Source organism: Xyrauchen texanus, chromosome 36, assembly GCF_025860055.1.
Source record: "Xyrauchen texanus isolate HMW12.3.18 chromosome 36, RBS_HiC_50CHRs, whole genome shotgun sequence".
NCBI lineage: Eukaryota > Metazoa > Chordata > Actinopteri > Cypriniformes > Catostomidae > Xyrauchen > Xyrauchen texanus.
In genome coordinates this window covers 1,726,901-1,741,900 of record NC_068311.1, presented here as the reverse complement: position 1 = coordinate 1,741,900, position 15,000 = coordinate 1,726,901, and the positions used below count along the sequence as shown (strand labels likewise).

At 39.1% G+C, this 15,000-nt stretch overlaps 2 protein-coding genes across 2 annotated transcripts in view; one reads left to right on the top strand and one right to left on the bottom strand.

Annotated features, from left to right (window-relative positions):
- LOC127630210 (uncharacterized histidine-rich protein DDB_G0274557-like) overlaps positions 1 to 15,000 on the top strand; it is an 83,339-nt gene that overhangs the window by 3,287 nt on the left and 65,052 nt on the right. The window lies entirely within an intron of this gene.
- The window catches only part of LOC127630223 (chloride channel protein 2-like), a 64,071-nt gene that overhangs the window by 9,975 nt on the left and 39,096 nt on the right, over positions 1 to 15,000 (bottom strand). Inside the window, 11 exon segments of the mRNA XM_052107705.1 lie at positions 6,178 to 6,333; positions 6,638 to 6,722; positions 6,900 to 7,001; positions 7,885 to 7,969; positions 8,052 to 8,177; positions 8,413 to 8,491; positions 9,934 to 9,945; positions 9,947 to 10,012; positions 10,576 to 10,709; positions 11,329 to 11,457; positions 12,162 to 12,293. Of these exon segments, the coding sequence (XP_051963665.1) occupies positions 6,178 to 6,333; positions 6,638 to 6,722; positions 6,900 to 7,001; positions 7,885 to 7,969; positions 8,052 to 8,177; positions 8,413 to 8,491; positions 9,934 to 9,945; positions 9,947 to 10,012; positions 10,576 to 10,709; positions 11,329 to 11,457; positions 12,162 to 12,293 (1,106 nt within the window).

The following is a 15,000-nucleotide window of genomic DNA, read 5'->3' as shown; positions in this document are numbered from 1 at the left end:
CAGAAGAACATTTGCTGATAAAAGTGTGTTTGTGCGATAGAGATCTCATTAGTGAACAACAGAAGACAATCTGATGTGATTAACGTTTTAATAACACTTTATAGGAGACTAATTAAATTAATTATAGATACATTTATTATAATGAGTGAATGGCAGCACACACACACACACACACACACACACACACACACACACACACACACACACACACACAACACACAAACACACACAAGCACACACTCTAACACACACACACACACAAGAACACACACACACACACACACACAGACACACACACACACACACGCACAACACACAAACACACACAAGCACACACACTCTCTCTAACACACACACACACACACAAGCACACACACACACACACACACACACACACACACACACAACACACACACACACACACAAGCACACACACTCTCTCTAACACACACACACACACACAAACACACAAAGACACACACACACACTCACACACTCACACTCAAACTCACACACACACACACTCACACATTAGACACACACACACACACACACACAGAGACACTCACACACACATTCACACACAGACACTCACACACACACACACACACACACACACACACACACACACACACACACACACACACACACAGACACACTCACACATAGAGACACTCACACATAGAGACACTCACACACACACACACACACACACATAGACACTCACACACACATACACACACACACACACACACATACACACACACATAGAGACACTCACACACATACACACAGAGACACTCACACACACACACACACACACACGTTGTGTTTCCATGTTTTATGGGGACTTTCCATAGACATAATGGTTTTTATACTGTACAAACTTTATATTCTATCCCCTAAACCTAACCCTACCCCTAAACCTAACCCTCACAGAAAACTTTCTGCATTTTACATTTTCAAAAACATCATTTAGTATGATTTATAAGCTGTTTTCCTCATGGGGACCGACAAAATGTCCCCACAAGGTCAAAAATTTCGGGTTTTACTATCCTTATGGGGACATTTGGTACCCACAAAGTGATAAATACACGCTCACACACTCTCACACACTTACACTTACACATTTACACTTACACACTTACACTCACACACACACACACACACATACTCACACACTCACACTCAAACACACTCACACATACACAGTCACACTCAAACTCACACACACACACACTCACACATTAGACACACACACACACACACACAGAGACACTCACACACACATTCACACACAGAGACACTCACACACACATTCACACACAGACACACACACACACACACACACACAGACACACACACACACACACACACACACACACACACACACACACATAGAGACACTCACACATAGAGACACTCACACACACACACACACACATAGACACTCACACACACACACACACACACACACACACACATACACACACACACATAGAGACACTCACACACATACACACAGAGACACTCACACACACACACACACACACACACACACACACACACACACACACACACACACACACACACACACACACACACACACACACACACACACACACACACATAGAGACACTCACACAGCAATCGATGGTTCCTGTGAGGACAGAAGTGTTGATTGTGGAGTTAGAGGGTGGATTGTGTGAACTTTACGTAAGCGTTATGTGAATGTTGTTGGAGTGTTTGAGAGCAGTGGGTGGATCGAGAGATCATTGCATAATATTCTCTCCTTTCATTCGTTCTTTGTGTCGATCTCTCTCAACCTGCAGCTGCTCCTTCAAAGTTTCAACCTTTTCAATTATATTCACAATCATCCAAACAGGACGCTGTCTACAATCATGTGGTGTCCTACACAAAATTAATTAAATAAATATGTACATATTTTAATAAATCATTAAATACATAGTGAGATAATTAAACACATCATTAAATAAATAATTTAATATTGAAATTAATCATTAAATACATAATGATTTAATTTGATGTATAATTAGAAAATTACATATTTAAATAAATAATTAAATATTTAAATTAATCATTAAATACATAGTGATTTAATTTGATGCATTAATAAATAATTACATATTTAAATAATTAATTAAATATATAGTGATTTAATTTGATGTATAATTAGATAATTACATATTTATTTAAATAATTAAATACATAATGAATTAATTCAATGCATCATTAAATAAATAATTAAAATTGTAAATTAAATACATAGTGAATTAATTTTATGCAGTCATCATAATTTGATAATTTGGCACATTTCACAATATAGAGCGCAATTAAATAATTATTATATATATATATTCATCATTTTTCCAAATGCAGACATCCCTGATTCTTCTTTTATTTGTCCTCAAACTAAAGCCACGTAAACTAACACACACAGAAAATAAGATTAATATTTATGCATTTCAGATTCATAACAAATAATCTTTAATAAAATAAAACAATATATTTTAAGTTTTATTCATTTAATTTTGTTACTCACACACAGTTTAATTTAATAGAATTCTGTTATTACATTTAAATGTGTAAATCTTTAAAGATTTGGCTAAATATATTATATATATATGCACACACACACACACACACACACACACACACACACACACACACATGTTGTGTTTCCATGTTTTATGGGGACTTTCCATAGACATAATGGTTTTTATACTGTACAAACTTTATATTCTATCCCCTAAACCTAACCCTACCCCTAAACCTAACCCTCACAGAAAACTTTCTGCATTTTTACATTTTCAAAAAACATAATTTAGTATGATTTATAAGCTGTTTTCCTCATGGGGACCGACAAAATGTCCCCACAAGGTCAAAAATTTCGGGTTTTACTATCCTTATGGGGACATTTGGTCCCCACAAAGTGATAAATACACGCTAACACACACACACACACACACACACACACACACACACACACAGGTGAAGGCAAAGGTCTCTGTTCAGCATAAGGACTCACAGTGCACTTGTCCCATGGCAACGCTAATGACATCACTTCCTGTGCAGTGACATGTTTCGACCGGGTTCTGATGAGGTTGCCAAGGCGACACTCATGCAGGTAGTGACTGATGCAAATCACACACACACACACACACACACACACACACACACACACACACACACACACACATCCATTTTCCTAGTGAATTGGATTCTGTTCGTTAGCCGTCCGGTTCACAAATCTCCATCCAATCGTTCCACTGAACGTGACTTTGTTCAAGGAGAGTCAAATCACTGAATTTGAGGCCTAATAACTGACCAGATTGACCTTTTACTAACAAACATTTTCTGACCTAAAATGGAGCGTTAGAGATTGTAACTCACAACACACATGGTCAGATGGTCCCAAACCTTCAACTACAACTTTGATTTGCCGGATAGTTTTTCAGATACAGGCCAGTGGAATATTGAGGTGTGTTCCACAATTACTAATGGAGCAAGGAAATCAAAATATAGTTTTCATATGCTTACAAGCCCTAAAACCATCAAATTAGAATTTGTTTTAAATAAAATTACCACAAACAACCATTTAAAATCCAGTGGCCAAGAATGTGTCCTGTGATTGGCCGATCATGCAATTTGGTAGCTGGTCTGTGTATCTCGACGAGTATTGACGCTGACTATCACACCTGGAGTCATGAGTTTGAATCCAGGGCGTGCTGAGTGACTCCAGTCAGGTCTCCTTAGCAACCAAATTGGCCCGGTTGCTAGGGAGGGTAGAGTCACATGGGGTAACCTCCTCGTGGTCGCTATAATGTGGTTCTCGCCTCGTGGAGGTGGTGAGTGACTCTAGCCATGTCTCCTTAGCAACCAAATTGGCCTGGTTGCTAGGGAGGGTAGAGTCACATGGGGTAACCTCCTTGTGGTCGCTATAATGTGGTTCTCGCTCTCTGTGGGGTGCGTGGTGAGTTGTGCGTGGATGCCGCGGAGAATAGCGTGAAGCCTCCACACGCGCTACGTCTCCATGGCAACACGCTCAACAAGTCCTGTGATAAGATGCGCGGATTGACGGTCTCAGACGCGGAGGCAACTAAGATTCATCCTCCGGCACCCGGATTGAAGCGAGTCGCTACGCCACCCCAAGGACCAAATTGGGGAGAAAACAAACAAATAAATCTAGTTTAAAACACACGTGTTACGTCTTTGTGTCCGTGTTGGTTTCACCCAGTATTGAAAAATGATTTTCAAAACAAAAATGTATTTAATGAATTAAAAAATGTAATGTGGTGTAATAAACGGAATTAAACTACTTTCCTTGCATCTTAAATACGAGTGAAACAGTTTCAAGTTCAAAGTGTTTCACTGTTTCACGTTTGTACTTTGATCTTTTCCCTGTTCACAATCTCAAGCCATTCTTTACATAAAACAGTCAGAGGGGAAATATCTCATCATTAAATACATATTTTTCTCCGAAACAAGTTGGCCATCATTTTTGGCATCCCTAGAAATTATTATGAGTATATTTTATATGTTTTAGTGCAACTGGGTGACTAGGAACCTGAAATTGTTCAGCCATGACTTCCTGTTTCAGAGGGGTATAAATATGAGGTAACACACAGGCCAATTTCTGTGGTCAGATGAAACAAATAAAAAGCTTTTTGGCAGCAAACACCAGAGGTGGGTTTGGCACACATAGAGATGAAGTACCCCCAATGCCCACGGTTAAATGTGGTGCTGGATCATTAATGTTGTGGGGCTGTTTTTCTGCCAGAGGTCCTGGGCATCTTATTTGGATACATGGCATCATGGACTCTATCATATACCAACAGATAGAAAATCTGAACCTGGCTGCCTCTGCCAGAAAGCTTACAATGGGCCGTGGTTGGATCTTCCAGCAGGAAAATGATCCAAAACAAACATCAAAATCAACACAAAAATATTTGTAATAATCAAGGTTCTGCCATGGCCATCCCAGACCCCTGAACCCCATAGAAAACCTGTGGAGACTGACCTGAAGAGGAGAGTCCACCAGTTTGGACCTCTGAATATGAAGGATCTGGAGAGATTCTGTAATGATCTCAGATCCCTTGTTATGTGTTCTCAGACCTCATCAGGCATTATAGGAGAAGACTCGGAAGACTCATAATTATGGCCAGTACTTTTTAAGGAAAATATTTATATAATAATGAGATATTTCCCCTGTTTCAATTGTTTTTCTTCAATTAAAGGTTAGATTAAATATTTAGATTTAGATGTAAAGTTTAAATAAAAGATCAAAAGGATAAATAATTAAACAATAAATTCAAATTTATATATTTTTTTACAAATACAGCTTTTTTTTTACAAACAAATAAAAAATAAAATGTTATTTAACAAACATTAAAAATTTGTTTGTAAAAAAAATATATAGATATATATTTGTAAAAGGTATTTTTATTTTTTTACAAATAGTTTTTTAACAAAATTTTTTATTTATTTACAAATACGGCTCCTTTTTTGTATTTTGTATTTTACAAATTAATTGATATATTTATTGATATAATTTTTTACAAATACATTTTTTTTTTTTTAACAAATGTTTTTTTATTATTTACAAATACGGCTCTTTTATTGTATTTTACAAATTAACTGATATATTCAAATTTATATATTTTTTTTTACAAATATAGCTTTTGTATTTTTTTAAATAAATTTTTTTTGTTTTTTTTTTATAAACAATTTTTTTTTTAAATGTTTACAAAAATTTGTAAAAAAATGTGTGTATATTTGTAAGTTATTTAAAAAAAAAAAATTAAATTTATTTACAAATACGGCTCTTTTAATGTATTTTACAAATTAATTTATATATTCAAATTGATATAATTTTTTACAAATACAGTTTTTTTTACACATTTTTTTTTTAACAAATATAATTTTTTTTTTTTTTCATTTTTTTTTTCATTTTTTTTAGTTTTTAACAAATGTTTTTTTTTTATTTTATTTACAAATACGTCTCTTTTAATGTATTTTACAAATGAATAGATCCGTATATACATACTGAGTGTCTACAAGAGGCGGTATGACATCATGTGAGCCCTTGAAAACGAAAACAAATCGAAAAACCAGACTCGGAATCAAGAACGGCCGCTGAGATGCGCGTTTGCTTACCTTCATAACGATGAAGATGACGAGGATGATGAAGACGTTGGCCTGCGGATGTTTCCAGGCGGTCGAGTGACTGTCATAATTAAAGTCCTCTGAGATGCCCTGCTTTGCCCAGGTGCGATTGTCGAAAAAAGAAACCAGAGTCTCCTTTTGTGTGAGCTGCAAAATTCAATTGACTTATTAATAATGGCTAATTGTACATCTTTTTAATCAGTTCAAAAGTTCAAACGCTAACACTGCTAATGGAGCATTTTATTACCACATACTGAGTCATTAACTAATAAATGTGAAAGAGTGCGAGAGAGCACATTGATTTTGTGTGTGTTGTCAAGAATGATTAATGAACGCTACATGTTTCCTCTTAACTGTCTCATTAAGATTATTAACGGCAATGAGTTTAAATGCCTGGGGAACACACACACACACACACACACACACACACACACACACACACACGATTTACCTGTCCTGCCATGAACTGCCCAAAGCCCGGAGGGAAAGTGAGTGTTGATACGAGTAGAGTGACCAGAGCGGGGTACAACAGACGCCTGCACACATTGGAAAAAGATCCTACACTTATGACGACCTCTTCTTCTTAAACGTAGCCAAGTACAAAAACTACACCATTAACGCTTGAACGCTCAAAATCCGTTGCGCGCAGAAATGCATGCATGAATATCTTTATTAGTTGCAGTGGATGTGAACATCAATCTGAGGACACTCACTTCTTCATGAGAAACTTGTTGATGGTTTTCTGTTTCCTCATAAACTGAACGATCACTCTGTTCAAATACACAAACAAGGCGCCGCCGAATCCGCTAGCAATCCTGTGAAAAGAACAGCCGTGCGTTACAGGGATTTTACCACGCTTAATTCATCATGCATTGTACAAACACTTCAAATATGGCTCATCCAATCAGATCTTATAGCCAGAAAAGTCTGAAAAATTCACGTTTAACCAAATCTCTTAATGAGACTGATGAAGCTTTATGCTAATGATTTGATGCATATTCATGAGTGGGGAAAAATGCTCATGAATAACAGATTCGTAATACAAGAGGCTCTTTAGAGTGTTTGTTTGTCCTCATCAATCATCTATTGGGTACAACGTGTCCACAATGAGAACACGTGCACATGAACAATTAGCAGGATGTCAGGAAGTTCATTAAGCGTTTAAGGAGAGGGCGTGGCCTGGCCGTAGCGATTGGTATATAAAGGTGCTCTAAGCGTTTTTTTCAGGGAAATGTTTGCAAAAAAGTTCTTATTCCCTGAAAGATATTAATGAAATAAGTGTCGTGAGATATCTCACCGGTCTCTGTAAACAGCAAACTAAAATGTGTCCGTGGACAATGGCGCTTTCGACCTGTCAATCATTTTTGCATGTTCTCATAGTATTGTAGTTTAAAGGCTTAAAGCCATTTTTATGCCATGCTGTTCATAACAGTTGCCAGATGAGGGCACTGTTTTGCTGCTGTTGTTTTTAACAACCGTTTCAGCTCGTGTCGGTCTCAATGAAGCTCATTTGGTATCTTTGGAGGGGCAGGGTTTTGGAAAGAGGGGGTGTGGCTTATCCAACGACTCATGGAAGTAGAACGGCTAAAATCACTTACAGGACCTTTAATGGAGTGTTATGAAGTAATTACCCGGGAAAATGATGTTTTGCACATATCTGAGGTATGAGGTGGATTAAAAGAGAAAAGGTGAACGAACCCGATCACAGCGAAGGCAGGAAGCTCCTGGAGGTCAAAGGGGAAGTCCAGCCTGAAGCGTGTTTTAAAGAGAGCTGTGATCGTCTCTGAGGGACAAAGAGACAACTGTTCAACATTTATGACACATACAAGAACATCAGGTGTGCTATAGGGCACATGAACACACACCTTCATCTCTGTTCCACACCGCCAGCACTCTGAAGATGAAGGCACTGAATGTAGCAGCAAAGAATCCTCGCCAGTAGTTTCGTACGGCAAAAAATGTGGAGGTGACCTCAATGCTAAACAACACACCTGAAACACACACACATATGTGTGTATACATACACAGTACACAACACAAGCTTCATGCAAGATTAAAGCACTTATTCACTATGAAGCGTGCAGCACATACAGACTATATATTTATTTTATTTAATCGCAGCCTTTTGCAGTTACATAATCACACAATATAAAAATCACACAGTCAGACACACACACACACACACACACAGAGACAGACACACACAAACACACACTGTGTTTTTACCCCCAATGGGAGCAGCAAAGCAGCATCCAACACCGACAGCACAGGCAGCCGCAAGCATCTCAGTGTTCCTGGACTCATTCTGTTCAACATACACATTAATTAATACACAACAGCAGATTCCTTGACCTGTTCTTAACAACAAACACACACACAAAACTACACAACATGCCAGCACAATACAGGCAAATACACTCAAAAACAATAAAAAAAATAATTACACAAATTAACAATTTCTGCACAACACAATCTTAAATACTGTCTACAAACACACACACGCACACACACTTATGAGTACACTTATGAGCATCCACATGTTCGAACATGGTGTTTGTTATAGATAATCCATGACTAGCACAGGAGTCTAATAACAAACATCCACTCGGGTTCAGATCGGGGAGGCCGTTCCTCCCAATCACGCCTTTCCAGGTGTCCCTGTTTATTTCCCACGTGCGCGTTGAAGTCACCTAGCATCACTATGGAGTCGCCTACTGGGGCCCTATTCAGGACTCCATTCAGGGTCTCCAAGAAGGCTGAATATTCTGAACTGCTGTTCGGTGCATATGCACAGACAACAGTCAGAGTCCCCCCCCCCCCATAACCCATAGGGAGGCGACCCTCTCATCCACCGGGGTAAACTCCAACGTAGCGGTGCTCAGCCGGGGACTCGTGAGTATCCCCCACACCTGCCCGTCGCCTCACACCCTGGGAAACTCCAGAGAAGAATAGAGTCCATCCCCTATCCAGGAGTACGGATCCAGAGCCAAAACTGTGCGTTGAAGTAAGCCCCACCAGATCCAACTGGTAACGCTCCACCTCCCTCACCAGTTCCGGCTCCTTCCCCCCCAGCGAGGTGACATTCCACGTCCCCAGAGCTAGCCTTTGCCGCCCGGGTCTGGTCCGTCGAGACCCACGGCCTTCACTGCCACCCATATGGCAACGCACCTGACTCCTGCGATTTGTCCAAAGGGTGGTGAGCTCAAGGGATGTAGAGGGGGGTGTCACGTCGCTTCTCCGGGCTGTGCCCGGCCGGGCTCCGTGACAAGCCCGACCACCAGGCGCTCGCCGACGAGCCCTTCATCTGGGCCTGGCTCCAGACGGAGGCACTGGGCTTCCTCCGGGCAGGGTAAATCCTCCTCTTTCCGTTTTTTCCATAGAGTCTGTGTGAACCATTCTTAGTCTGGCCCCTCACCTGAGACCACTTTGCCTTGGGAGGCCCTTCCAGGAGCACCTGGCTCCAGACAACTCAGCCCTCAGGTTCATAAGGGCACACAAACAACTCCACCATGATAAGGTGCTGGTTCCCATTCTATATATATATTAATGTTACTAAAAATAATTTTCTTTGAGCAGAATTTTATTAATTTTATCTTTCTTTTGATTTTAAGAGGAAATATGCCCGGACGTGTTTTTGGCACAGTTTGTGAGAATAACCCATAATTTAAACACAGAGAGGAGCTTAAAATGAAAGGATGTGAAAACTTTATGTTGTTGTAGCTTAATATGCCAAAATACTGAAGTTACCTCATAAATCCCAATCGAAGAAAGACATGAACTTGCACAGAAGAGCAGCACACAAACTCGCAATGTGCACGAACGGCCCCTACAAGTGAGAACACACGCACACGCACACACACACACACACACACACACACACACACACACACACACACACACACACACATGTTGTGTTTCCATGTTTTATGGGGACTTTCCATAGACATAATGGTTTTTATACTGTACAAACTTTATATTCTATCCCCTAAACCTAACCCTACCCCTAAACCTAACCCTCACAGAAAACTTTCTGCATTTTTACATTTTCAAAAAACATAATTTAGTACGATTTATAAGCTGTTTTCCTCATGGGGACCAACAAAATGTCCCCACAAGGTCAAAAATTTCGGGTTTTACTATCCTTATGGGGACATTTGGTCCCCACAAAGTGATAAATACACGCTCACACACACACACACACACACACACACACACACACACAGCTTGTGATACTTAGAGAATAAAACAACATTACTGAGTGATTATCTATCATGCTTGATGACTTTATTATTATTAAAAATGTGAAAATGGTCATAATAACGAATGAGTGTCCAGACTTTTGACCTGTAGTGTAAATTATAATGTGTGTGTGTGTGTGTGTGTGTTCACCTCCTTGCCCAGAGGTAATCCGCTGCCCAGTGCACACGTCAGACCGACGACTTTGGCCACAAATGTTTTTAATGTGAGATATTCCTTCAGCACCACACCTCTCAGAATCGTCTTCATTTCAGGAATACCAGAACCTGAACACAATATACAAGCAGGAAACCCCTGATGAATTATCTACTATAGAAATCTATATGTGTGTGTGTGTGTGTCTGTGTGTGTGTGTGTCTGTGTGTCTGTCTGTGTGTGTGTCTGTGTGTGTGTCTGTGTGTGTGTGTGTCTGTGTGTGTCTGCGTGTCTGTCTGTGTGTGTGTCTGTGTGTCTGTGTGTGTGTCTGTGTGTGTGTCTGTGTGTGTGTCTGTGTCTGTGTGTGTGTGTGTGTGTCTGTGTGTTTGTGTGTGTGTCTCTGTGTGTGTGTGTGACTGTGTGTGTGTGTGTGTCTGTGTGTGTGTGTGTGTCTGTGTGTGTGTGTCTGTGTGTGTGTGTGTGTGTTCTGTGTGTGTGTGTGTGTGTGTCGTGTGTGTGTCATGTGTGTGTGTCTGTGTCTGTGTGTGTCTTGTGTCTCTGTGTGTGTGTGTGTCTTGTGTCTCTGTGTGTGTGTGTAGTGTGTGTGTGTGTTTATGTATATGCATGTGTGTGATATGTGTGTGTGCTCAGTGTGTGTGTGTGTGTGTGTGCTGTGTGTGTGGTAGTGTGTGTGTGTTTATGTATATGTATGTGTGTGTATATATGTGTGTGTGTGTGTGTGTGTCTCACCAGCTGCCTGAGGTGCTACTATGTGAGTAAATCCTGCAGAGAAACTGATGAGAACCACAGGATAACTGACCCACGCCAAATACTGCAGAATCACATTACTGTCCAAACCGCCGTACATCCACTTCTGTGCTGTAGAGTCATTACATTAAAAGTGTTTATGTGCTGTTTCAAGTTCAAAAGTACAGAGTACATTTAAAATGTTTAAAAAGCCAAAAACATTTGAAGTTGAAGTAAAACGTTTTTAAAAGTTTTCACACTTAATTGTTTTTAACCCCTTTACACTCAAATACACACACACACATACACACACACACACACACACACACACACTCATACACACACACACACACACACAAACAAACACACACATACACACACTGTCACACACACACAAAAACACTCTCACACACACACACACACATATACACACAGTCATACACAAACACACACACACACATACACAAACAAACACACACACACACATACACACACTGTCACACACACACACAAACAAACACATATACACACACACTGTCAAACACACACACAGTCATACACAAACACACATACACACACACACACACATATACACACACAGTCATACACAAACAAACACACACACACACACACACACATACACACATGCACACAAACAAACACACACACATATACACACACAATCACACACACATAGTCTCACACACATATACACAAACAAACACACACACACACACACACACACACACACACACACACATATACACAAACAAACACACACACACACACACACACACACACACACACACTGTCACACACGCAGCACACACTCTCACCTTGTAATAGAAGGGCTATACAGAAGTCCATGACAAAGCTAACCAGAGCCATGACGAGTCCCAGCAGGATGAGGAAGATCCAATCCTCGCCAACCCGCAACATGAAGAACCGCTGGCAGTACACTGCACAGACTCCACAGACACACACTACATTACCCACAATGCAACAGCGCACAACATAAAAACATCAACATCTATACCACCATTAAACTTCACTGCCACTAGAGAAAGTCACTTTATACGGTGCAGAATAAGAACAAAAACTCCCTGAAAATACCTCATTAATAAATCTATCTTTAACAGTCTGAGGCCTTTCCGTCAAGACAACTACACCTCAGAGAGAGAACACTTTAACAATATTCATCGTGTATAACTGAAACAACACACTACTCTTAATTATACGCATAATCGTGCATGTTATCACCCTTAATATGTCAATCAATCTTTGCAAGTTTGTATTCTCTCCCATCTCTGCTGATGTACAGCACACTTCAGCTTGCAGGTGTTAGCATGAGCGTGTGTGTCTGTGTAAAGTGTGTAAAGGAGCATATTTGTGCTTGTTGTATGTTCTTAAGCCTCTTGCACAAGAGGAAGTTCATTTAACAAAATAACATCATTTCTACAGTCATTTATTACACATGAATTATTCATTCTTCTCATAAACAACAAGTCTTGAGAATCTCTCTGCCTCCATAACAGAAACACACAGATGCTGTTGGTATCCACGGCAACCGTGGAAAGAGCCAATGATGACTCACCAAATGATGGAGAAAGAAGCAGCATAAGAACATGTTCAAGACAGGTGGTGTAGGCGTGACACGTGGATGTGCCTTAACACACGTAATGTTCTTATAATCACTTTTAAGCTCAATTTCAGAGCCGTCACTTTCATTTGTTTTTGAAATACAGCCACCAACTCTATCCAGACAGCAACATTAGAATGAGATGTACACACACACACACACACACTGATCTGTTAATGCAGATGTAATGAGAGTGAAGGGTTTATGTGTGTGTGTAAGTATCAGTGATGACTTCAGTTTTATAACACTACTCAAAACAAAGTTGTTTGCTTCCATCTCGCTCTCTTCATCATCTGACCCCTCATGTTCTGTTTATGGGACTGAATTTAATCTTTGTTAGCCGATCTAAAATCATTTAGGAGCAGAACATCAATAAGACCAGAGGCAAATGTGTCTGAGTGATGATATCGCATTTTTCATAATGATCAATGTTAGTGAAGCTCCTTTAAAACTGACATTTGTCAAACTACAAGCTACTCAAAATCTCAAATCGTTAAAAATCAAATCAGTAGTGGTGAAACCTACAGTCAAATTACTCATAAAACTGACAATATTTAAATGACAGAAAAACTACTGTATTTTCAGAAAATAAACAATAGTTAAACTACTCAGTTTACAGTAGTTAATCTACAGTAAAACTACTCAATTTACAGTAGTTAACCTACAGTCATACTACTCAATTTACAGTAGTTAACCTACAGTCAAGCTACTCAATTTACAGTAGTTAACCTACAGTCAAGCTACTCAATTTACAGTAGTTAACCTACAGTCAAGCTACTCAATTTACAGTAGTTAACCTACAGTCAAGCTACTCAATATACAGTAGTTAACCTACAGTCAAACTACTCAATTTACAGTAGTTAACCTACAGTCATGCTACTCAATTTACAGTAGTTAACCTACAGTCAAGCTACTCAATTTACAGTAGTTAACCTACAGTCATGCTACTCAATTTACAGTAGTTAACCTACAGTAATACTACTCAATTTACAGTAGTTAACCTACAGTCATGCTACTCAATTTACAGTAGTTAACCTACAGTCATGCTACTCAATTTACAGTAGTTAACCTACAGTCATACTACTAAATTTACAGTAGTTAACCTACAGTCAAGCTACTCAATTTACAGTAGTTAACCTACGGTCATACTACTCAATTTACAGTAGTTAACCTACGGTCAAGCTACTCAATTTACAGTAGTTAACCTACGGTCATACTACTCAATTTACAGTAGTTAACCTACGGTCATGCTACTCAATTTACAGTAGTTAACCTACAGTCAAGCTACTCAATTTACAGTAGTTAACCTACAGTCAAACTACTCAATTTACAGTAGTTAACCTACAGTCAAGCTACTAAATTTACAGTAGTTAACCTACAGTCAAGCTACTCAATTTACAGTAGTTAACCTACAGTCATGCTACTAAATTTACAGTAGTTAACCTACAGTCAAGCTACTCAATTTACAGTAGTTAACCTACAGTCATGCTACTAAATTTACAGTAGTTAACCTACAGTCAAGCTACTCAATTTACAGTAGTTAAACTACAGTCAAGCTACTCAATTTACAGTAGTTAACCTACAGTAAAACTACTCAATTTACAGTAGTTAACCTACAGTCAAGCTACTCAATTTACAGTAGTTAACCTACAGTCAAGCTACTCAATTTACAGTACCTACAGTCAAGCTACTCAATTTACAGTAGTTAACCTACAGTCAAGCTACTCAATTTACAGTAGTTAACCTACAGTAAAACTACTCAATTTACAGTAGTTAAACTACAGTCATGCTACTCAATTTACAGTAGTTAAACTACAGTCATACTACTCAATTTACAGTAGTTAACCTACTGTCAAGCTACTCAATTTACAGTAGTTAACATACAGTAAAGCTACTCAATTTACAGTAGTTAACCTACAGTAAAGCTACTCAATTTACAGTAGTTAACCTACAGTCAAGCTACTCAATTTACAGTAGTTAACCTACAGTCAAGCTACTCAATTTACAGTAGTTAATCTACAGTCATAGCTACTCAA